Consider the following 23,365-nt stretch of genomic DNA (forward strand, 5'->3'; position numbering starts at 1 on the left):
GAACTACTGTATACCGTATCCTGACATCCTAATCGTGAACCATATCCCATCGTCAGATTCACGGCAATACACCAACAGTATCTGATATTAGTCCTGTTTGATCGTCCAGCAGAATTTAATGAATTAATTAGTGTCAATATTGTAGCCTTTACATGTGGTTATACCCCATGTGAATATAAGCTATGTTTGTGTGTCAGTAACCGTCTATCTACAGTGGCTTTTGATTACAAAGGGAAGCCTACAACCGTGGCTCTAATTACACGCTCATTAATATCATCACTGGTGAAATGTTAAATGATCCAAGCATGTCTGTGAGTTATGTCATTAAAACAGTTTAGTGCTATCAATGGGACAAATAGCAGACAAAAATGTGGTTTTACTATTAAAGGCTTATATTTAATGAGTCAGCTGATGATCACATCTCCTTATTCTGATCTGATGTTGGATCTCTTTCTGCGTTTGTTTTTGCCTCCTCAGTGGTGGGTGTGTTTGTTTTGGGTCGAGGTGAAGGAGTCGGGCTCGGTGCTACAGGTGTTTTGCGACCGGTTGGTATCGGAGGGAGGATGGGCTTAACGTTAGAACCTGGGCGTCGCTCAGAGGTGGGAGACACAACGGCTGCAAGTTCATTGGTCGTCGGATGCTGAGCTTCAACTGGTTGACCTGCGTGTTGAAAAATGGAGGGGAGAAAATTACATTATACACACAAATATGTATTAACTTGAAATATATTTTTTAACTGTATAATCTCTTATATCACATTTGTCAAACTCAAGGCCCGGGGGCCAAATGCGGCCATTCAGAGCATCCAATTTGGCCCGCAGGAGGAAGTGAAAATGACAGCGAAAACATGAATCATTGTGTAAATTACTACATATATCAGTTGAAAATTGTTGTTAAAAAAACTTTCCATTTTTCCCAAAATCCTGCAATTTTTCTCAAAATGAAAAATAAACATTAAATTGGCACAACTCTTCTATTTTGTAATTTTTAGTTTGTAAAACTCAAAACCATAAGTTATTAAACATATAAAAAGTATTATTATGAAGCAAAACAACTTTGACTTTCTGTAATTTTTAGTTACTAGAACTCAAATATTAAAGTCACAATAAATATTGATAATTTGCCTGAACAAATATTAAGAAGTTGGCAATACAAATGTAATTGAACCTGAAAATCATTTTTTTAGTTCTGAATAAGACCTTAAAAATATAGTAGAGCAAGTTGCTATTTTGAGTTCTTTTTTACAGTGTAAGATACTGTTGATGCCTTCCATACATTATGTCTCATTCATAAGTGGAAGTGCAAACTTAGACACATTATTCACTTATGATTGAACTGGTCCGTATTTGGCGCTTGAACTAAAATGAGTTTCACACCCCTGGCTGAGACTAAAGTGTTGAGTACAGAAAATAAAGATAAATGTTAGAAAATTCCATAAACACAATTGTACTGACCTTTCGATGTGTCCAGGCTTTGCTCCGGAAGTGAAATATCTACTGGTTCCTTAAAACCTGACAAAGCTCCGGCTGAACTGGGAACAGACAGAGCTACACTTCCACCATCATCTGAGCTGTTTGTGAATGGGAGAAAAACGTGGGATTAATGAATGAGGAGAAAACAGTGGGAGATGAAGAGGAAGGAAACATCAGATAATTCAATATCAAAACTATGTCAAACAGTCTGTATCAAGTGTTATTTCATGACGTGTGAGTGACTTCTTTTTTGCACAACGTGGAAAGACTTTGTGCATAGGGTCAAATACTATGTAAGAAGAACCCAAACACGCAGGTACAGACACAACCCAGTTCTGATTGATGGGAATATGTAGACAGTCTGAGTTCAAATAAAAATACTGAAGTGGTGAGTAATGTATACTTTACACATGCCAGTAGGCATGTATGGGTGTGTAACAGTGAAGGGGGGGGGGATGACAGCTTGCAGGTCCTCAATCCTTTTCACTCAATGAACATGAGGTCATTCAGGTCATGTTTCTGAACAGAATGCCCTTTGTTTTAAAGAAAGTAAAAAAACAAACAAGGCTCAGGATTAGCACACACACACACACACGCACACACACACACACACACACACACACACACACACACACACACACACACACACCTAAGGACAGGGGTTCTCATCCACCAGGGGGTGTAACAGTTGGTTTTAGGATCATTGGGGGCTACTTTTTTAACATTTTTACCAGTGCCCAAAGCAGAATTGGGCACTGGACATTAGGCAGCCTAGAGCCCACAAGCAGCCCTCGATCTAATTATGTGCAGCCCACAATGTTAATGCAACAAATAAATTAAAATAGATACAAAACAACACCAAAAATACACTGAATGACTCCAAAAGCACACTAAATTACAGCAAAAATACACAAAATAATTCCAGAAACACACTTAAATTACAAAAGAAATACACGACTTATAAAAGAAACATGCAAAATGATTTTTTTTTTAAAATTACATTACAGAAAAATACACAAAATCACTTTAAAAATACACAAACTGGCTCTAACAACACACAAAACTGCAATAAAAAATTCACAAAATGACAGAAAAAAATTACATTACAGAAAAATACACAAAATGACACAACAAAAACACTAGAAGACTCCAAAAACACAAAAAATGTCAACATAAATACACAAAATAACAACAACACACAAAATGACTTCAAAAACTCACAAAACAAGAACAAGGATATACAAAAACCTTTCCTGTATTATTACTCATATTTTATAATGTGGCCCTTGGATCACAAAATCACATTCTTGCGGCCCTCACTGTGATAAAAGTTGCCCATCCCTGGCCTGGAGGTTGCATCATGTATGGCATAAACTCACAAAGCTAATTCTAAGGGCAAAAGACAGCCCCATAGCAACCAGTCTGTGGTTCTATTGTGTAGATGTCTCTTAGTGTGCTTCTCCAGCTGCTGGCAGAGCAGGAGGCACAAACAGCAGGAGAAATCATAAAGAAATCTCTCCTTCATCATAGTGTCCACAGTGAGAGCTAAACATCAGCCTGCACAAAGCCTGCTTCAGTTGCTGCATTCTGGGAGGAGATATAAGTCCATCCAGGCCAGAACAAGCACAATGACCCACGCAGACCATCCATCATCACACACCACCACCACTGCAATAGCCGTCAACTCACTTTCCCTTGCTGCAGTTTTCACACACACAGGTCATCGTCTGGATTCTTATTTTTCAGTGAAATACATCAAATTAGTTTGAAATTGTACTGCTGCAATAGATTTCATTGCATACAGAGCAGTGAAATATTACTACACTAACAAAATGAGAAAGCAGATGGCTTGTATTGTGTTAAATGAAGACAAATTAAAGGAACGCATGTGAAAACACATAGCAATGAAGTATTACGTAGCTACTTGTGTAAATACAGAAATGACATACCAAATAAGACATCATTGCATCCTAATGTTTTTTTTCTTCATACAGTAACACCTGTTTAACTTCGAGTTGATTAATATTAGTGGGTTTGTGTGTGTGTGAGTACTACCTGCTATCATCACATGTGTCAGGGTCAGCATTGTGTAGTGCTGAAGATGCAATTTGAGCAGAACTGATGAAAAAAAACACACAGAAAAGGGAAAATTAATGTGTTTTGTAAAGCATTGGATTTTGTGTAGTGAAGTATGGAAAGCAGTTTGAGCATAAATATGACATATCATTGATATCAACCATTAAGTTATTAGTACTCAAATTTACTCACTTTTTGGTTTATTGTGCTCTAGTACACATTAGTGAAGCAAATAGTACTACATGTAAGCATGATATGCTAATAAGGGGGTGGGGACAAAGGAAATTCAGGATTCCCATTGGCGTTTGAAATTAGTACAACCAATCAGGGTGCTGGATTTGGTTATAATCTCATCTCAACTCTCATGTCGTGTTGATGAAGGTCTACTCACACACTATAGCGCCAAAAACCTTATAGTAAAACAACATGTTTATTTACTCGTACTATTTTTACACTCAAACTCTCACTACTAGTACTGGTATATATTTTAGTCTAGGTCTAGTAAAGCCAAAAGATTCACTAGTAGCAGTAGTATAATAATGTTTTTTTGTTTACTAGTACTTTTAGTACACTCAAAATCTCACTACTAGTACTAGTAGACTGTTTTTAGCTTAGTAAAGCCAAAAGATTCACTAGTAGTAGTAGTCGGAGTATAGTAATGTAATTGTTTACTACATATTACTAGTAGTACACTCAAACTCTCACTACTAGTACTGGTAGATATTTTTAGTCTAGGTCTAGTAAAGCCAAAAGATTCACTAGTAGCAGTAGTATAATACTGTTTTTTTGTTTACTAGTACTTTTAGTACACTCAAAATCTCACTACTAGTACTAGTAGACTGTTTTTAGCTTAGTAAAGCCAAAAGATTCACTAGTAGTAGGAGTATAGTAATGTAATTGTTTACTACATAATACTAGTAGTACACTCAAAATCTCACTACTCGTACTAGTAGACTGTTTTTAGTCTACTAGTACTAGTAAAGCCAAAAGATGCACTACTAGTAGTAGTATAGTAATGTGATTTTTTACTAGACTACACTCAACCTCTCACTAGTAGTACTAGTAGACTGTTTTTAGTCTACTAGTACTAGTAAAGCCAAAAAATGCACTACTAGTAGTAGTATAGTAATGTGATTTTTTTACTAGACTACACTAAACCTCTCACTAGTAGTACTAGTAGACTTTTTTTAGACTACTAGCAATACTAGTAAAAATATAGCCAAAAGATTCACTAGTAGTACAAATAGACCAATGAAGTAGGTAAATCCAGCACCCTGACTGGTTGTAATATTTTCAAAAGCCAATGGCCAGCCTGAATCTGCTTTTCTTTGCTCTCGTAGAAGAAGATTTCACCTTTTTTATTGTCATATATGTTTTTACGCATATCCAAAATTTGTTCTCTGCATTTGACCCAACCCTGAGGAGCAGTGGGCAGCCATGGTGTGGCGCCCGGGGAGCAGTTGGAGGTTAAAGGACTTGCTCAACATCCCAGTATTGGCACACAGTGTTGGCCCGGGCAAAACTCGAACCGGCGACCCTCCGATTACAAGCCTGCTTTACTTTTAGTCCTAGTGGCACTTTTGACTTCACTCGTAATGTGTATTTGAGCGCTACTAAACCAAACTGGAGTACTCCAAATTGCTAACCACATTAGCATGGAGAGGGCCATGTGCAGCCTTTTTCCAGTCTTCATTCTAACTGACTGCAGTCATAACTGGTGACAGGTGCACTTTGGAGAGTAAGTGGAGGCCCTTGTCAGAGGAGCCCATCGTATTAACAATCTGTTAAGATTGTATTGATTTGGGCACCTGCCACTTCACCCTCGTTCTTAAACAATCATTTAAAAAGCCACCAGAACAAGTGAGGCAATTAAAGCCTATTTGGCCCAGCTGTGAGTGCCCTTTTACAAATTAAGCACTGGAGAGCGGTGGAGTACGCGCTTCTTATTGGTACCTTTTGAAGAGCTGGCTGTAGACTCCTGGACTCCTCCCCACTACAGCCTCCCTCACCAGCTGCTCACGCCTCCTGATGGAGGCCAGCTCCTGCACACAGGAAGAAAGAGGAGAGACACATTTTGTATCAGAGTGAATGAATCACTATCATTTTTTTTTTTTTTTTTTTTAAGAATACATGATAAAAGTATGACTTATTAGGGCCACAATAAAATTAAAAAAATCTGGGCACTATGAGAATAAAGTCGTAATACTTTGGGAATAAAGTTGTAATTTAATGAAAATAAAGTTGAACCTTAATGAAATCATAATTTTATGAGATTAAAGTCATAATATTTCAAGATTAAAGTTGTAATATTTCAAGATTATAGTCACAATATTTTTGAAAATAGTCATTTTATGAGAAAAAAGTCAAACCTTGATAAAATCGTCATTTTATGAGATTTAAGTCATAATATTTCAAGATTAAAGTCGTGATATTTCGAGTATAAAGTTGTCATTTTCTGAGCATAAAGTTAAACCTTGATAAAATCTTAATTTTGTGAGATTAAAGTCATAATAATTCAAGATTAAAATAAAATTGAAGAACAAATAGGATCTTGTGTGTGTTGCGGTCACTTATTCGTTATGGAGAACGTTGAGCATTTAGTGAGATTCTACTTCTCTTTAGGTTCCACACATGGTGAAATACTGAGCCTTTTGGCCCATTACCATTACAAGTTTTTAGGATACGACTTTATTCTCATAAAATCACAACTATATACTCAAAATATTATATTGTGGTATAATCCTCAAGAAATTAGTTTTTATTCCGATTAGTAAATGAGAGTAATATATTGTTGCTATTATTGTATAGCTTGTGTGAACAGGCGTGTAACGTGACTCACAAAAGGAGCAGGGCTCTTCTGAGACAAAAGTTCTGCTCTGATCTTAGTACAATATGATCTATAGGCAGGATTGGATGGGTCCAGAGCTGTAGGAGAGCATATGGCCGGGGTCTCTGTAGCTGATAACAACACAGATGAAGGGGCTTTTTCCTCTGGCTCCTCGCCTGTGGCTCAAAAACAGATATACATTGTCAATAATGTATAAAACAAGGTTAATTTGTTCAGAAAAAACATTACAATGCCTACAAAGAAAAGGGAAATAGGGCTTTCTAAAGAATTGGATTTTTTGTATCAAGTATGAAAAGCAGTTTAAGTATAAATAAACACCCGCCAACCCACCAATTGCGGGTAAAAATTTACTTTGGCAGGTAATATAGCAGCGTTACTAGCCATTTTGGCTGGTGAAGAATGAAACAAATACCACTGCCATATATATATATATATATATATATATACTGTATATATATATATATATATATATATATATATATATATATATATATATATATATATATATATACACAATAAACTGTTTTTAGTATACTAGTACTAGCAAAGCCAAAAGATTCACTAGTAGTAGTATAGTAATGTGTTTATTTACTAGTACTACTAGTACACTCTCACTAGTAGTACTAGTAGACTGTTTTTAGTCTACTAGTGATACTAGTACAAATATATAATGACAATTTTTTGCATTTCTCCAAAATGAAAGAAAAATACAAAACTATTTTTGTAAATTGTGCATATGATATTTGAAATATTAGCTTCATGGACCCGTGAAGAATGCACTTTTATATCCAATAAACGTGTATGTGTAGCCTCAGTTTAGCTTGACTTTGCAATCAGTGACTCACCGACACCAGGGGACGTGTTGTGGAGCGACGCTCTGTCGTTATCCACGTTTTCCTGCTGCTCCTCTAGCAACAGGTACTCCTTCATTATACGCCTCAGAGTCTGGAAGGCCTCCTCCCAGTCATCTACACTCAAACATGCACGACAAATCTGTTCTTTAACAAAACACACGTGACTCCCATCAAACAGTAATGAATCAAAGGAATGGGGATGAGGACCAGGGCATAATGAGGTGCTTATACTGGCAGTGCATAAAAATGAGGACGTGTGTTACATGTCGTTAGGAGAGCAGCTCACGCGTGTGTGTGTGAGTGTGTGTGTGTGCTATCAGAACAGAGGGAAAAACACAGCTATTCTGCAGCTATGATGCAGCTTTCATACATGATGGAGGTTTGAAATGGTTTTCTAGGACACTAGGACCTGTGTTTGTTCACACACACACACACACACACACACACACACACACACACACACACACACACACACACACACACACACACACACTAAAGACTGAATTTATAGTCAAAGCTGGATGAAGATAAACGGATTATATTAGACATTCACCAAACATATCTACAACTTATACTGTAATGTAGTTTGAATGGAAATGTCTCTCCACCTTATTCCTGGCTCTTTTACTTCCTGATTATGGGTGCAACTTCCTGTATCATAAATAGTTAAAATATCAAGGCACCAAACCAGAAGGGGCGGAAGGATCAGAGAGCAGAGATGAGTAATTTATTTTACTTTTCTGTTGTAATTTTGTTCCTCATTTAATGTGTTTTTGTTTTGTGAGTTTTTGGAGTCCTTTGTTTATTTATGTTGTAGTTTTGTGTGTGTTTTGAGAATTTTGTTATATAATTTGTTTTCGTTGTTTTGTGTGTTTTTGGGATCGTTTGTTCATTTTCATTGTCATATTTTGTGCGTTTGGAGTCATTTTGCGTATTTTTTTCTAAATTTAATATGTTTTTGTTTGGTGTTTTTTGAGTCCGTTTGTTTGTTTTAATTGTCATTTTGTGTGAGTTTATAAGTCATTTTGAGTATTTATTTATTTTGTTGTTGTTTTGTGTGTTTTTGGAGTCCTTTGTGTATTTTTGTTGTATTTTTCTGTATGTTTTGGTCATTTTGTGTATTTTTATTTGTTCTTTTACATTCATGCAGGCTTCTTGTGTGGTCAGTAATACTTACAAACTGCTCCGAATCTAGTATCATAATTTAATTATTGCGGTACACTCTGGCTTGTTGAAAATTAGCTGTTTAATAAACCTTTTATAAAGAAACTATACTGACTTGTTGTCATTGCCTATAGTAAGGAAATAAGGAATAGTTTAAATTAAAATACATACCGTAGTTGCTTGTTACCAGTCTGTGGGCCAGTACTGGTTTATTAATTCATAATTCTTCCTCTCTGAGATTAAGCAGCAAAAATTATGTGACATTGAGTAAACGAAATAAAATGTTGCCTTGCAATTTTACTGTTTCTAAAACAAGGTTTTTTTCTGAGATTGATTTAAATATATATATATATATATATATATATATATATATGTAATGAGCTTCAACTCCAGTTTACTGTTACAATAACAAGCTTTAACCCTCTAACTACACAGAAAGTTGTCTACAGTAGTACCTCCAGGAATAAGGGCATTATTACTTTGCTTTTAGCATTGCCAGTTGCCTATTTAACATTTCCAGTTGGCTTCTACTACAAAATAAAGGACAACTCTTTCATTACCACAGGGGATCACGTTGTCAAAGAATCCTGGACGCTGCCTGTTGGTGTTGGCGTACAGCTCAATGCGAGACACTGCAGCGTCTATCTGTGCAGGAGTGTACAGCCCTCGGCATTTCAGGTGCTGGATGTACTTCTCCACCATGGTGGGAATGAGCAGGACGTAGCGAGGTTCGAAGCAGGTGTTTTTGAGACTGAACACACCCTACGACAACAGAGAGAAGGTCAGAGATGTGATTGTGTTAGCAAGATGAAAACTCAACTCTCCACCTAAAAATAAAAAATCCAATCTTGTGTTTCCTAAACAACACAGCATTGCAGCAGCAGTAGAGAGTGATGCAAACAGCTGATATAACTCCACAAAAAGAGACTTCAGTGTGTATAAACTAGTAGTCGGTGGGAAGAGATTAAAAAAAATGAATCTAATTAATTAGAGACTTTGTAGTGAATTAATCTAAATTCATCGCATAACATTATTTGACACGAGAAGCAACATTTTTTCAATTTAAATTGATTTTGGTATATGACTGAATCAATGAAAACAAAAGTGTGTTTACTATTTTCATCACTGAGTGCTAACATAATATGCAATATGAATAAAATATCCTAAACATGTTCTTTGAAAGGGGGGGGTTATTCATCAGTTTTCATTTTTAATTCTTAAAACTATTGTGCTGTTATCATTTTATATGTTCAAAATAAAGATATCATTCAAAGAACATTATGATTGCATTGTTCACAAAGCACAAACTTAAATTTAAGTTGGCTATGTTCATGCTTTTTTAGGATTTTTTTGTTAACTTTCTAAAACAAATGTGTTTTTGTGTAATAAAATAAAAACAGAACTTAGTACAGAACATTCCAGAGAAGTGAAACTAAATATTGCAAAACAGTTGGCATGAAATAAACAAATTAATTTTGTTTGAAATTGTCTTTCTACATATCAGTTCAAAAGTTGGGTCGGACGATGCTATCTGTAGCACCTCTTCTAGCCCCGCCCACATCCTCTACCACCACCTTGTTTTTTTTAGTGTGTTATTTTTCTGTCATTAATTAATCGCAATTAACGCGTTAAAGTCCCAGCACTAGTATAAACAGTTTTTAATAGCATGAGTGATGTGTGAAGATGGAATTAAATCAGTTGTCTTGCCTCTGAGTTGGACTAAAAATGTCATTTTAAAAAAAACACGTCATATTAGTGCCTCATGCACTTCTATGCAGGTTTTGAGTTCTCATACCTCCAGTTCCATGTGCACACAGCAGGCTAGTCCCTCTCTAGCAGCCTCCTCGATAGCGTCTCGAGACAGACCGTAGTTATGACCCCTGTACTGCATGGTCTGAATGAACTTGCCCTGAAACCACATTTACGACATTTAAAGTGGGTCATAAGTGGAACAAAGAAGGTTTTATTGCCAGATATTCATCATGATGTAATCATAGTTGTGACACTGATCTGATGAAAAAAAGAACTTAGGAAATATGTACGTTTCCCTCCAGGAAAACCACCTGAAGCTGCTTGTTCACCTGTGATCTGAACCCCTGACCTGGTAATGAGGGCAAGAATCTCTGTGTTTTTTTTCTCACATGACCTCTGACCTTTGACCGCCTGCCATTTGGAGCCTGTGCTGTTCATCAATGTCAACATGCTGACTGCCAAACAACAGCCATTGTTGTAAAACTAATAATCCAATTTAAAACTAACTTTACAAATAAACCTGAAACAATGACATTCATATTTGATGCATGCATTATTTGAGACTTAAATAAAGTATTTTTTTAAAATTTTCACATTTTTCAAAAAGGTATACACACATTTCAGAAGGACTTGGTTCTATTAGGTAATGATGATGCACAGTACGTATAATGTTTTACTCCTGTGTTTTAGTTTTAACTGTTTCCTGTGGTAATGTGACTCATTGTGAATATGTGGTTCTACACATGTAGACACATAGGAAGTTTTGTATTATTTATAAGCCATTTAGAAAGTATTGTTTTTTTTTTTCTTCTTCTTTCTTAAATGCATTTTTTTTAAAACTAGGGTGAGTTCAAAAACCTTTTACTTCTTCCCACTCCTGTTTGGGTATTTACGTTGTATTTTTTTTTATCTTGCTTCAAGAGCCAGATACAAATGGATTTGCATAGAATATATTTCCTTTCTTATGTTATTAGCAAATAATGACCAACTATAGAAGGAGTATGATTTTTTTAACTCTATTACTGTACATTCTAACACAATAAATACAGAAAGAAATGGAACTCATTTTAAGATAGTCACAACAATATGGAGACACCATTACAAATAAATTGCTTTTGTGGAAAAAATGAATAAAATGAAAAACATTTAAACATTAGGTTACTTTCTTTTTTAGTTGTTTCTTTTTAAATTCCACATAAATGATGACAAGTCAGACTCAATATTGAACGTGTGAGTGTGTGATTAGAAGAGCACTGATTGGGGATAATTTTGCTGATAACAGCTGACAGAAGTGGTTTTGAGAGTTACATTAAATCACAACTGATTGAAGAGGCCAGCTGACTAGTAATGATGAGAGCATAAAGGGCAACGGGAGAAGGACAAGGTAGCAATAAAACTGGATAGAACTGGAACCCGACAACCACGGGGCAGAGGACAGGGATAGATTAAAAACAGAGAGAGGGGCGTCTAGTTTTTAAAGGTTACTGTAGAAAACAACAGGCACTGATATCAGCTTTGAACACGTCTTTTTAGGTGTAAATCACAAATGTCAGCAGCAGTTTTTTAATGAAGAAAACTCACTGCTGGGCTTTTTAGGGAAGTAAAGTCAGTAAATTGAACGTGAGGTTAGCTTGAGTACATGCTAAGCTTTAGGCTTTGCATTTGCTTCATTAGCTTTGGTCGTACATGTCAGTTTACACCAAGTTAAAATATTGGAAAGAAGCTTTGATAACAGCCTGCAGTAAAATTCAATTTAACTCATTTTTCTACATATACAGTAAAAGTATCACTTTAGACAAGATAAAGTTAGTTTAAGAGAAATCCACCAAACACTATTCATTTTTGTATTTATTAACCTATAATTTATAAATTCCTCCTAATTTTGTATTGATCGGGTTAACAAAAAGGGCTACCCCATTCTCTGAGAGCAGTGGCTCTCAACCTTTTCAGCCTAAGACCCCCAAAAATAAAGGTGCCAGAGACCGGGGACCTCCACTGTACCTGAAGAGTGGCCAAAAACGGATAGAAAAAGTGGTAAAAAGGGTTCAAAGTGTCAATATTGGAACAATTAGTTAAAACTGGCAAATAATGGGCATGACAAATCGTGAATGTGGTTAAAATGGCAAAAATATGCATGAAATATCGTGAAAAGAGGTGGAAAGGTGGGAAAAGTGGTGGAAAGGGTTTATAAGTGCCTATAATGTCCTAAAAGTGGAAAAACTGTGCTTAAAAGGCATTGAAATTTGATGGAGAAGTGGCAGAAATGGGAGTAGTGTAGCAATTAATTAAAAGAAGGAAAAGTGATGAAAATAGATTCAAATATGGCAAGTTTGGTGTAGTTGCAGAAAAAAGGGTAAAAATAAGCAAAAATGGGCTGAAATTGTTCAAGTTCCCTGAAAGCATCTGATGACACCCTCCCACAAATGGGGTCTCGACCCCAAGGTTGAGTACCCCTGTCTTAAAAGTAAATAATAAAGATTTTTTTTTTTAATTGACTAAAAGTACCAGTAACTGATAAGCTATCATACAATTAGTGTTTAGAATTGTCCTAAATCATGTGTAAATAAAAAACAGAAGCAAATAATTAGTTTATGCTAACTTACCATTAAAATCATGTGCTGAAATTCTTCTTCACTGACAAAATGATAATCTGTCCCATTTTCCTCCCCATAGTAGGGCCCTCGTGTAGTGTGACAAATCCTGTAAAAAAAAGAAAGAAGGAAGCAGAAATAACCACAGGAAATGCTTATGATACTACTGGTACTTTAGAAAGATTTTTCTTTCACACCATAGTCGTACATTTCCTAAAAATCCCACCAAACAAGAAGGCTAGTAAAGTATTTTGCAATATGAATTCAAACTGGTATCGGACTGACCCATAGGCAAAATATTGGCTAATTTCTTGACATAATCTGTGAGCCAGCTCTCTCTTCCCACAGCCTTGAGGACCCGTCAGCACCAGCATGGGGTATGGAGAGTCTGCACCAGGTAATGTGCTGCTTGAAAACACAAACACACAATCACACACACACACACACCTCTATTAACTTTGCTTTCCCCATTTACATTCTGAACTTCAGACCTCTCTCTTTCTCTTAAAAAGCAGCAAATCCCCAGGCTGAGGCACTCCGTGAAATCAATATAAAGCAGAGCATTGTGGGTAATATGGATGTGCTTTCTAGTAAGCACAGGGGGGGTGGGGGGTAATGGTAAATTGACTGAAGTTGCAGCTTTTATTTGCTGATGATGGATGTTTTCTAAAAAAGAAAAAAAAAAATTGCTGATACAGAGAGATACACTTTTTCATAAAAGAAGATAATGCGAGCACGAGAAAAACTGTGCAGATAAATAGCTTTCTAAGTTTAGTGGGGGAAAATGTTCTCGTTTTTCTGAGAAATGCACAATTATGACCACTGGCCTGATTTTAACTGTAGCTACTGTAGTTGCTCTGTGCAAAAATAACAACAATTAAACATGTTTTGAATTGAGAATAATAGAAAAACCTGAATATTTGTAAACAAACCTGTCATATAGGACCTGAGGTTGCATCAGCTGATAAACCAAATGGGTCATGTGTTCACGAGCTGCCACCACATTCATAGGAGGGTCATATTTGTTAATGGATGAAACCTGCAATTGGAACCAGTGATTGATTACAAAAACATCATATAAGGCAGTGGTTCAAAATCTTTTGTGGATTGTGACCCCATTTTGGTATCGAGACTTTCTGGTGACCCCAAAAACATTTTATTCTAGGATTAGTTTTTGACCATGTTTATTACATTGTATTACAAATACAGAGTAGTCAAGATTAGTGACAAGTTGTGCCAGCTCAGATTTTTCTTTTTAGTGCATTATATTTTAAATAGATTTATATTTGGCAAAGTTAAAATATAAAAGACAGTTGTTTGGATTGGGTGTTTTTTTAATTTTGAAAATAATTTAAACTCCAGGCAACCCCACATAGAGTCCCGACCCTAAGGTTGAAAAACACTGTGTTTAGGTTTTCTTTAATTCAGACAACTTCTTTCAGGAAATGTATCATGTCAGGAGATCAAAGTACATTTTCTGTCTGTCTGTGTGTGTGTGTGTGTGTGTGTGTGTGTGTGTGTGTGTCTGCTCCTAAAATATCTCTACGAATCAGGCTCAGATTGACCTGAGACTTTCAACATGGCTGCTGCTTGGTTCAAGGGTGTGCAAAGTCAGATTTGTTTGGACTGCAATAATAGCGTTCATGAATTATTTCATAAAGTTTTCTTAGAACAGCTCAATGTTGACAGGTCGTCATAGAAACTACAGGAGTGACTGCACAAAGGGCTTTTAAAAATGACTAAAGTGGGTGTAATATTTAAAACAAACACCCCGTAAATGTTAACCGGCAGGTGTCTTCAGTGAGCAATGTTTGTGAGTAATAATAATAATAATAATAATAATAATAATAAATTGTGTGTGTGTCTTAAAGCTCCCATGTAAAACATCCATGAAAAAACTGCTTAACCTCCCACTTTTCTATAGCAATACATACTTCCTACGGGCACTGCACTAGTTATTTAAAAAGGAGCAACGGTGCTCGGGGGTGGGGCCTTGGGGCCCGGGATGGGGGGTGCGATCCTTCTGAGCTGGCGCTGTTGGTGGGCTGGTGGGGTGGTAGTGGCAGCGGCAATGATGATGATAGTGATACTAAAAGCAATAATGATTCATTAATACTTTTCCATTTACCCCATCCTCCTTTTGTTTCATATGTATAGATTATATACTATAGAACTACTGTAGAACTGCTATCGTCCTGTACTTTGTTTTTCTGTTTTGTTTTGTGTTTCTACCAGTGACGTGCCGTGACCACTAGGGCTGGGTAAGCACGTTGCAAATCGAGACCACCAATGACAATTTCATATGTTTCTGCTGGCAAGTGTTAATTCAATTCAAATCAATTTTATTTGTATAAAGCAATTTCCAACAAAGTCATCGCAATGTGCTTATCAAAATATAAAATTCATAATAAGAAAGAAAAAAACCCAATAAGATCCACATGAACAAGTGTTTAGCCATCAAACAAAATCTATATCATAAACACCATTAAAGAAACAAACAATTATTTAATATAGCCTCCATACTCTCCCAACAAGATATATCTCATGACACGGCAGCGCATCTGTTGTTTGTGTTGGAAACACAGAAACACGGAAAAAATGACAACTTAGAACAGCCTCAGTGAGGAGCATCCACAAAGCCAATCCTTCCTTTTGTTCCATTCACTGTGAATAGTATGAAACATGTTCTGACCTTACCTTTGCTGAAGCTCTGGTAACTCAGGTGTTGGTCTCCATCTTTTAAAAGCTGTCGTTTTTCCTCAAAACAAAGTTTCTCTATCATCTCTAGCGCTGTCATCCACACTGTAGTGTTATCCCGCCCACTAGCTAGAGAACGTAGCAGCAGCAGTCACGTGTCATCTATTCACTAATGTGCCGTGAACTTACGTATAGCATTTAGCATAGCGCAGTTACGTGCAAAGGCAGCTCTCTACGCTGCCTTTACGCGTAAATGGATGTCATATTGGGGACATGACTGCGCATGCGCAAACACGTAAAATCACGCAATGGAACGGAGGCAGAGGAGCGACGTGCCTTTGGGAGGGGGCGTGGCCTCCCTCTGCCTTACAGCGGAGCGAAAAAAAAAAAAAAAAAAAAAGACTGTGCAGCTGTTCCAGGAAATGGTAAACGGACTTGATTTATATAGCACTTTATAACCACACTGAAGCAGTCCCAAAGCGCTTTACATATCAGCTCATTCACCCAATCACTCTCACATTCACACACCAGTGGGACAGGACTGCCATGCAAGGCGCTAGTCGACCACTGGGAGCAACTTAGGGTTCAGTGTCTTGCCCAAGGACACTTCTACACATAGTCAGGTACTGGGATTAACCCCCAACCTCTCGATCAGAAGACGACCCTCTACCACCTGAGCCAGGTCAGCCCTAATAGCGCTGTTTAGTCATTTGGGCTATGAAACGCACAAAATAATAATAATAATTAAATAATCAAAATATCAATTCACCCTTGGGTAGGCACTGCCTACCTTGCCTACCCTGACGGCACGTCACTGGTTTCTACATGTATTGCTTGACTTGCAATAAAATAATAATAATAATAATAATAATAATAAGTTAAAAACAAGACAAAAAGAACTTGCTAGAATTATTACACGAAAGTAATGTACAAAAACATCAGTTTGTCACTTTAAATATGAGTTTGTTTCACCTTTTCCTCTGCAGTAACTGTTTCTCCATCCAGCACACTTAGATGCTGAAGGTGGAAGATGATTGCCGGTCTGTAATCAGGTTGGTCCTACAGAAAAAAAAACAAAAAACACATAGGATTTCCTACATAACTGATTTTACCTGTGATATAACTTTTTGTAGAGCTGTTTCTGTCATCACCTGCACTGGATTTTCCTTCAGATTGAGATCTCGTAATAGAAGTAGATCACGAATGTGTTTCCACTCTTCGTTTTCATTAATCTGCAACAGAGGTTACAAACCCATTTTAATTTGACTACAAAAAAGGAAGAAAGAGATTTCATTGATTACATACCAGGTTTTTCTGGAGGTTTATGGTCCCTAACAGGTGGGAGCTCTGGAGGCCAGACAGACTGGTGATGCCATTCTGACATAAATCAAGAAATCGAAGTCTTTTTAGGCTCTCGAGACCTTCAGTGTTCTCCAGTTTGTTCCCCTTCTGGAAACAAATGGGCGAAAAGAACACATTTAAAAAAATGTCAAACTAGGCATGTGTTTGGAATCGCATCTTAGTGTACTATTCCTACTAAGACTGACATCAAAATGAGTATGTAGTGTGTTCACATTAGATAGTATGCAAAAGATTTTAAAGGTATGCACAATGGGCACACTATTCATACTCGACCGCCCCATGATTGAATATTTGATATTGAGCCTCAGTGTGCTTCAGGTTTTTGTTGTTCTTGGTTATAAATGCATCTTGGGAAACTGAGAAGTACCGTATACTTCAGTGGGAACGTTCATCATCCTAATCATACTTATAATATATAGTAGATACTAGACAGTATATACTCATGAAGTTTGTAGTGTGTAGTATGGAGTGTGCCATTTTGAACACAGCCCATGACTGTACAATCACAAGGGGGACCTTAAACTAACAGTTTGTAAGGTGATAATTCAGAAAAAGTAATATTAGAGACATGCCATTCGTCCATGTTTGATGGAGGAATGGAACCTCTCTCTCGCCCTTCAGTGGTGAGTTGGATGGGAGGCTAACCTCTGCTAAATCCTGACAGGTGAGGACTGACAGCCCAACAGCTGGTGAGCACTGGTGCAGCACGCTATAACTAGCTCCAGAACCAGAGCCTGGCTTTCCTCCCCTGTCAGGTCCCACCGCCTGATTCTCACGCCATTCTCACCAAAGTTGTTAGCCAGCCGCCTGGCCTCTCTCCATCCACTCTTGGCAAGCTAGTTGCCTGGCAGACAGAGGGCTGCTGTCTGTGTGTGTGTGTGTGTGTGTGTGTGTGAGGGGGTGACTTTGCTGGTCCCTTGAAGCTTCAGGTCAGCACTGTGATGGGCGAGCGAACAGGGGGGTGCTGACAGTGCCGTGCTGTTCAGGGAGGTGGCGTGTGTGTGGAAGAGGGGTCAGGGATGAGATGAGATTAGATAGCTGTTGAATTACTGTGATGTGTGTGAGTGTTTGCCTAATTCAGGCCTGGCTCGCTTTAACACCAGCAGCTGCTGCTCTCGGAGCACAACACCGAAAAGCAGATGCTGAGTTTTAACACTAGGGCTGTGTTCGAAATGCCATACTAACGTATACTACTTATACTACGTCTGACGTCAAAATCAGTACGTAGTACGTTCACATTAGGTAGTATAAAAAGATTGAGTATGTGAGAAATACTCGGATGTATACTATCGGGACATTTTTAAAGTATGCACGATGGGAACACTAGTCATACTCAACCACCCCATGATGCATCGTGAAAAATCCCCGCTAACATCTCTCTCCATTTATGATGCAACAAGATATCGCAATAACAAAACGTCACAATATGTATCGTTGATGGTAATGAGAGGTATTGCGATATTGCAGGCGGGGGAGGCTTTCCATCCTTTCTACATCTGTCTAAGTGAGCGTGTCTTTTCAACTGCAGACGACAGATTCAATTTCCGAAGCTCTCAATGGTTGCCAGAAAATGTCAACATGCTAATATTGTTGAATAAGAACATGTCCATATCTTAAATTTTGGCTGTCTAGACTGCTCTAGTTTGATGTTTAAAAAAAAAAATCCTGTTATACAAAGTTCATGCACGGATAGGAATTATTTGGTTTTAAGTTTAGATTGGCATGAATTTTCAGTCCCTGTTTTTATTTTCACTTTACTTGAAAGTTGGATTCAGTTACGCATTGTTATTTTTCAAACTTCAACTTGTTTTTAGGCTTTTTCCCCTTTCCTAAAAAATATCGTCTTGTATCGTTATCGTGAGTCCAGTATCGTGTATCGTCCAAACTTTGTATATCGTCCCACCCTAGCTTCTATTAGAGATGCGCCGAAATGAAAATTCTTGGCCAAATCCGAAACACCGAAAGAAATTATTATGCAAGTTATTAGTCCAGTGGCATTTATGGCTACAAATGTGTACTAACCTCACTAAAATTAAAACATTGCAATTGTATGAAGTAATATGAATGTTTCAAAGAATAAAACAATGTGAAAATAAAATAAACATGTTTAACTTGACCCAATCCTGTCGGCTTGTTTTTGTGAGAAAAAGAACAAAAATGACCCAAAAGTACATTTTTGGTTTTAAGCCGAAAATTTTCGGTGGCCAATTTTGGTGCATCACTAGTTTTTATACACTTTTTTTAGCATCCCCAGCTTTAGGCTGTATGTAAATAAGAGAAGATTTAAAGTATAGTATAGGCTACGTGCCAGGCAGAGGTGTGTGAGGGGCAGGTTGTCCAGGCCGCTGATCTTTGAGATCTTGTTGTGTGCCAGGCTGAGGTGAGTGAGCATGCAGCAATGCTCTAGACCAGCAATCTCAGAGATGTTATTATCTGAGAAAAAGCAGTTAAGGATTGAAACACCTGTGTATGGAAGGGGATTAGGGCCAATTTTGATTGAGAAAATAATTTTGGGCAAGTTGAAATGTCGAGATTAAAGTTGAAATGTCGAGATTAAAGTTGAAATGTCGAGATTAAAATTGAAATGTTGAGAATAATGTTGAATTGTCGAGAATAAAGTTGAAATGTCGAGATTCAAGTTGAAATGTTGAGAATAACGTTGAAAAATAATGTCAAGATTAAAGTCGAAGGTCTCCTAATGAAGTCAAGCTGACGAGGGCCAATTCACCATATGACAACAAACAGCAGAGCGTGACCGTCTTAAACTACACTTCAAAGTTGGATTTAATAGCAAAGAGATTATTTCTCTTTTAGATCGTAAACATGGTGTTGTAATCTCTTTTAAGGACTTTGAAGTTATTTTAAAAACTTGATCTGGTCAGAAGGAAAAATCAGTTTGGAAGAGGTGGCAGCTGTATAGAAACAGAAAAGGGCCAGTTTTGATGAAGACTGTTGTGTATATATACTGTATATATGGTGAATTGGCCCTCGTCAGCTTCCGTAGATTTGACTTTAAAAGTAAACCTTTGACTTTGATCACGATATTGTATTTTGAGTTCATTTTCAAAAATTCGACTTCAATCTCGTTTTTTCAACTTCAATCTTGACACGATTTATCAACTTCATTCTCAAAATTTCAACTTTAATCTCGTCATTTTGACTTTATTCTTTTTTTGCCCAAAATAATTTTCATCATCAAAGTTGGCCCTAATCCTTCCGTACCTGTGGAAAATGGAAAGAATGTGCATTTATTTGAAAAGGTACTAAATTATTTATAAAAAATAAATGTATAAAAACAATCCATGCAAGCAAATGAATGCAAACGCTCTTTGGCAGGGATACAATCCAAATCCAGTTTGCTGAGGGATGAAAATGCTGCCAGATCCTTCATTTTTGTCAGACTGTTGTAGGAGAAATTGACCTCCTGAGGGAAAGAAAAATAATAATAAATCAGCATATTACAAACTCTCACCAAAGACAACAAACTATTTATTAAAGTTCACAGTCATCCAAGGTTAGTAAACGCCTTGTGAGTGTCTTCAAAGGTGGCTATGGAAATTCAGACGCATGTTGAGGGAATAGCAGCAGAAAATAAAGCCCCAAACACCCATCAAATGTTGCCTTATCCTGTCATCTCAAGGTTCTGCATTACCTTCAGACTCTTGGGTGGCTTAAATTCAAAGAAGTCGGAGATTTCATTATGAGAAGCATCCAGAACGACGAGGTAGGGCATGTGGCTCACGCAGGATAAATCTTGCACGCAGAAAAAAATGAGACAGTGTTTTATTAAAATGCAGCAAAGCATCAAATTCATGTCTTTTACAAAAATAAGAATTCACCTTTAATTTTATTGTGTGCCAGCTCCAGTTTTTGAAGGTAGGTGTATTTACACAACACAGATATGTCACGAAGATCATGATGCTAGAGATGAGGAAAGACAATATTTAACTTAGTTTAACAAAAAGACACAAAAGAGTGGATACAAAGGAGTTGGTCAGAAGTTTGCCTTCAGTTTTTACATTTTTAAAGAATATTTCACCTTGTAAACAGGTGCTATCTGGTTAATTCAAGGACACATAAATTACATAAATTATGTGATTTTAGGAGGCCACATGGTGGGTAGGTGGAAATATTCCATCATCGGTGCGTGTGTGTGTGCGTGTATGTGTGTATGCGTGTGTGTTTACTAGGTTTTTGAGGTAGATAGTGTTAAAGAGATCCTCCACTGTTTTTACAAATGTAGCCTAAATCCTTTGAAATGTACTTAGTAGAGGATCTATGCCTAACAAAACGCATTAATTTGCACCGTATGGGAGAGTAAATAACCCTTAGGAGAGCTCTTCTTCTTTGCTTCATTGTCTGCTACTTAAATGCAGAGTTGGAACGGTCTCCCTCTGTGGTCATAGATTACTTTTCGGGTCACAACTGTTTTTATCCTCTTTCCGTAAACAAAAGAGGTTACATCGACATCTTTAACTTTTCCGTGCAACCAAAAGCAGCACAAGTTGTCATTTTGACTGAAAAAGCTGCTAAATGATCTAAAAAACAGATTGAATGCTTCGCTCTAATAGAAAACAATGGGATGTTTACAGGCAAATGGGGCCGTGTGACATCATCAATCACGTGATTTCAAGATGGCGGAATACAAGGCGTAGATCTTCTAATAAGGACATTTCAAAGGTTTTATGCTACATTTGAAAAAACAGTGGAGGATCCCTTTAAGATCAGGGCTGTCCAAACTTGGTCCTGGAGGTCAGTAATTCTGCAGGTTTTTCTTCAATGCACCTGAATTTGACAAAAGATTCTTCCTCTAACTGTGCAGAAAGAGTGGTAACAAGGTACTACTTGCACTTATTAGGGATGTCCCATCAAATATCTCTGACTAAAGCGCTCTGATACAAGCAGTCCATTCCATACTCCGCTCCAGCACTTCAATCCAACAGCTGACAGAACTAAATACTGACATTAAAAAAGAACTGAAGTGAACTTAAATTATTTTATACTTCAATAGTACAATTGGTTTTTATTGGTTTTGATGGTATTTTTCAGGTTAGTTTAATTTATTTATCCTATTTAAATGTAGTATATGTAGAATATTCTGGAGTCATTTTTGTGTTTTTTTTTTTTTTTGTTATTCTTTTTTTGCTTCTGGAATCATTTGTGTGTATTTCTGATGTTGTGTTACTGAAGTCATTTTTGTTGTCCTATTTATGTTTTTTTCTGTTATTTTGGGTATTTGTGTTCTCCTTTATATGTACATTTTTTTTTTGTCATTTTGTGTATTTTTATTGTCTTTAATAGATATTTTTCTAAAATTCTGTGTATTTCTGATGTGCTGTGTCACTGGAGTCATTTTGTGTATTTTTGTGGTCTTATTTATGTATTTTTCTACAATTCTGTGTATTTCTGTTGTTGCACTGTGTTACTGGAGTCATTTGTGTGTATTTGTATTGTTGTTTTGTGTTTTTTGGAGTCCTTTTTGTGTGTGTTTTTGTTATTTTTGTTTGAGCTGGATGGATGGATGGATGGATGGATGGATAGATGGATGGATGGATGTTTTACTCACATGCAGGGACAGGTTGTGGTAATGCCTCCCAGTGCCAATGTATCCAAGTTGAGACACACTTTTTGAGACCATCTCAGCTGTTAAAACGCCATCTCTCTGTTAATTTAAACACGTTTAATTTAGGATTTTATGCACACACACACACACATATATATATATATAAACTATACACGTAGTAATGTTAAAGTATGAAGTCACAATAAGCATGCTAGCTTCCTATAGCTAAAAGCAGACAGTGATGAACACAATAACCTAATTATTATTAACCTTGTTGTGCAGTTTTCCCTCCGCGGACCTCGAGCACAAAGTTACCTGCTTTACCTGTGACACAAAATGAGGGGAGAGAAGTCGTTCCTCTGCTGTTCATGACAGTGTTTATCACTACATAACAAGAGTAAATATATAAATATAATATATCCACTTACCTCCATGTGTTCGTCTGCCTCCAGCTCAGCGGTGCAGGTGGTTCTAGTTCTTCCTGCGGAGGGAGCGGCTCCCACTGACCCCGGGGGACTAGCTTCACTAGCGGGACTAGATGCCTCTTCAGGCGGCTCAGACAGCGGTTCACTCCCTGTTTCCTTCATTACCCACTACTAATTAATACTATCGATATATTTCAACCACTGAAACCTAATGTTCAGCAGTGAAAAACAAGGACTGTGTTCGATAACGCACACTATGAACTACTACGTCATAAGTGTAGTGGGTGCCAAGAAGAAGATAATGTTCAAAGTCTTTTCAAAAAGTCTACACTTCACTCTGATCGCATAGCAACCGTTGTCGCTAAATAGCATTGTGGGTAATGTAGTTTTTATGTATTAATTTTTTACTTGTTACCCACGAGAAAATACAAGTATACATTACCTTTTATAATTTTCCCCACTTCATTATGACATTTATAATTGATTATCAGCAATTTATTTCAATTATTAGGAATTTAAACGACTGGTACTGGATATTTTTTTAATCACAGCAACAGCACA

The 23,365-nt window shown here is 37.1% G+C and overlaps 1 protein-coding gene across 1 annotated transcript; it reads right to left on the reverse strand.

Annotated features, from left to right (window-relative positions):
- Positions 1-415: 415 nt before the first annotated feature.
- lrguk (leucine-rich repeats and guanylate kinase domain containing) lies at positions 416-23,132 on the reverse strand. The gene is made up of 21 exons (XM_028450481.1): positions 22,808-23,132; positions 22,650-22,703; positions 22,383-22,478; positions 20,656-20,737; positions 20,469-20,569; positions 20,159-20,240; positions 19,125-19,249; positions 16,760-16,903; positions 16,606-16,686; positions 16,427-16,513; positions 13,690-13,796; positions 13,043-13,165; positions 12,770-12,866; positions 10,210-10,323; positions 8,975-9,176; positions 7,242-7,364; positions 6,388-6,551; positions 5,502-5,590; positions 3,528-3,590; positions 1,455-1,570; positions 416-660 (listed from the first exon to the last, which is right to left on the reverse strand). The coding sequence occupies exons 1-21, from the start codon at positions 22,964-22,966 to the stop codon at positions 416-418; spliced, it is 2,454 nt and encodes an 817-aa protein (XP_028306282.1). The 5' UTR covers positions 22,967-23,132.
- Between the last annotated feature and the right edge of the window lie 233 nt (positions 23,133-23,365).

This window comes from Gouania willdenowi, chromosome 6 (genome assembly GCF_900634775.1).
Source record: "Gouania willdenowi chromosome 6, fGouWil2.1, whole genome shotgun sequence".
NCBI lineage: Eukaryota > Metazoa > Chordata > Actinopteri > Blenniiformes > Gobiesocidae > Gouania > Gouania willdenowi.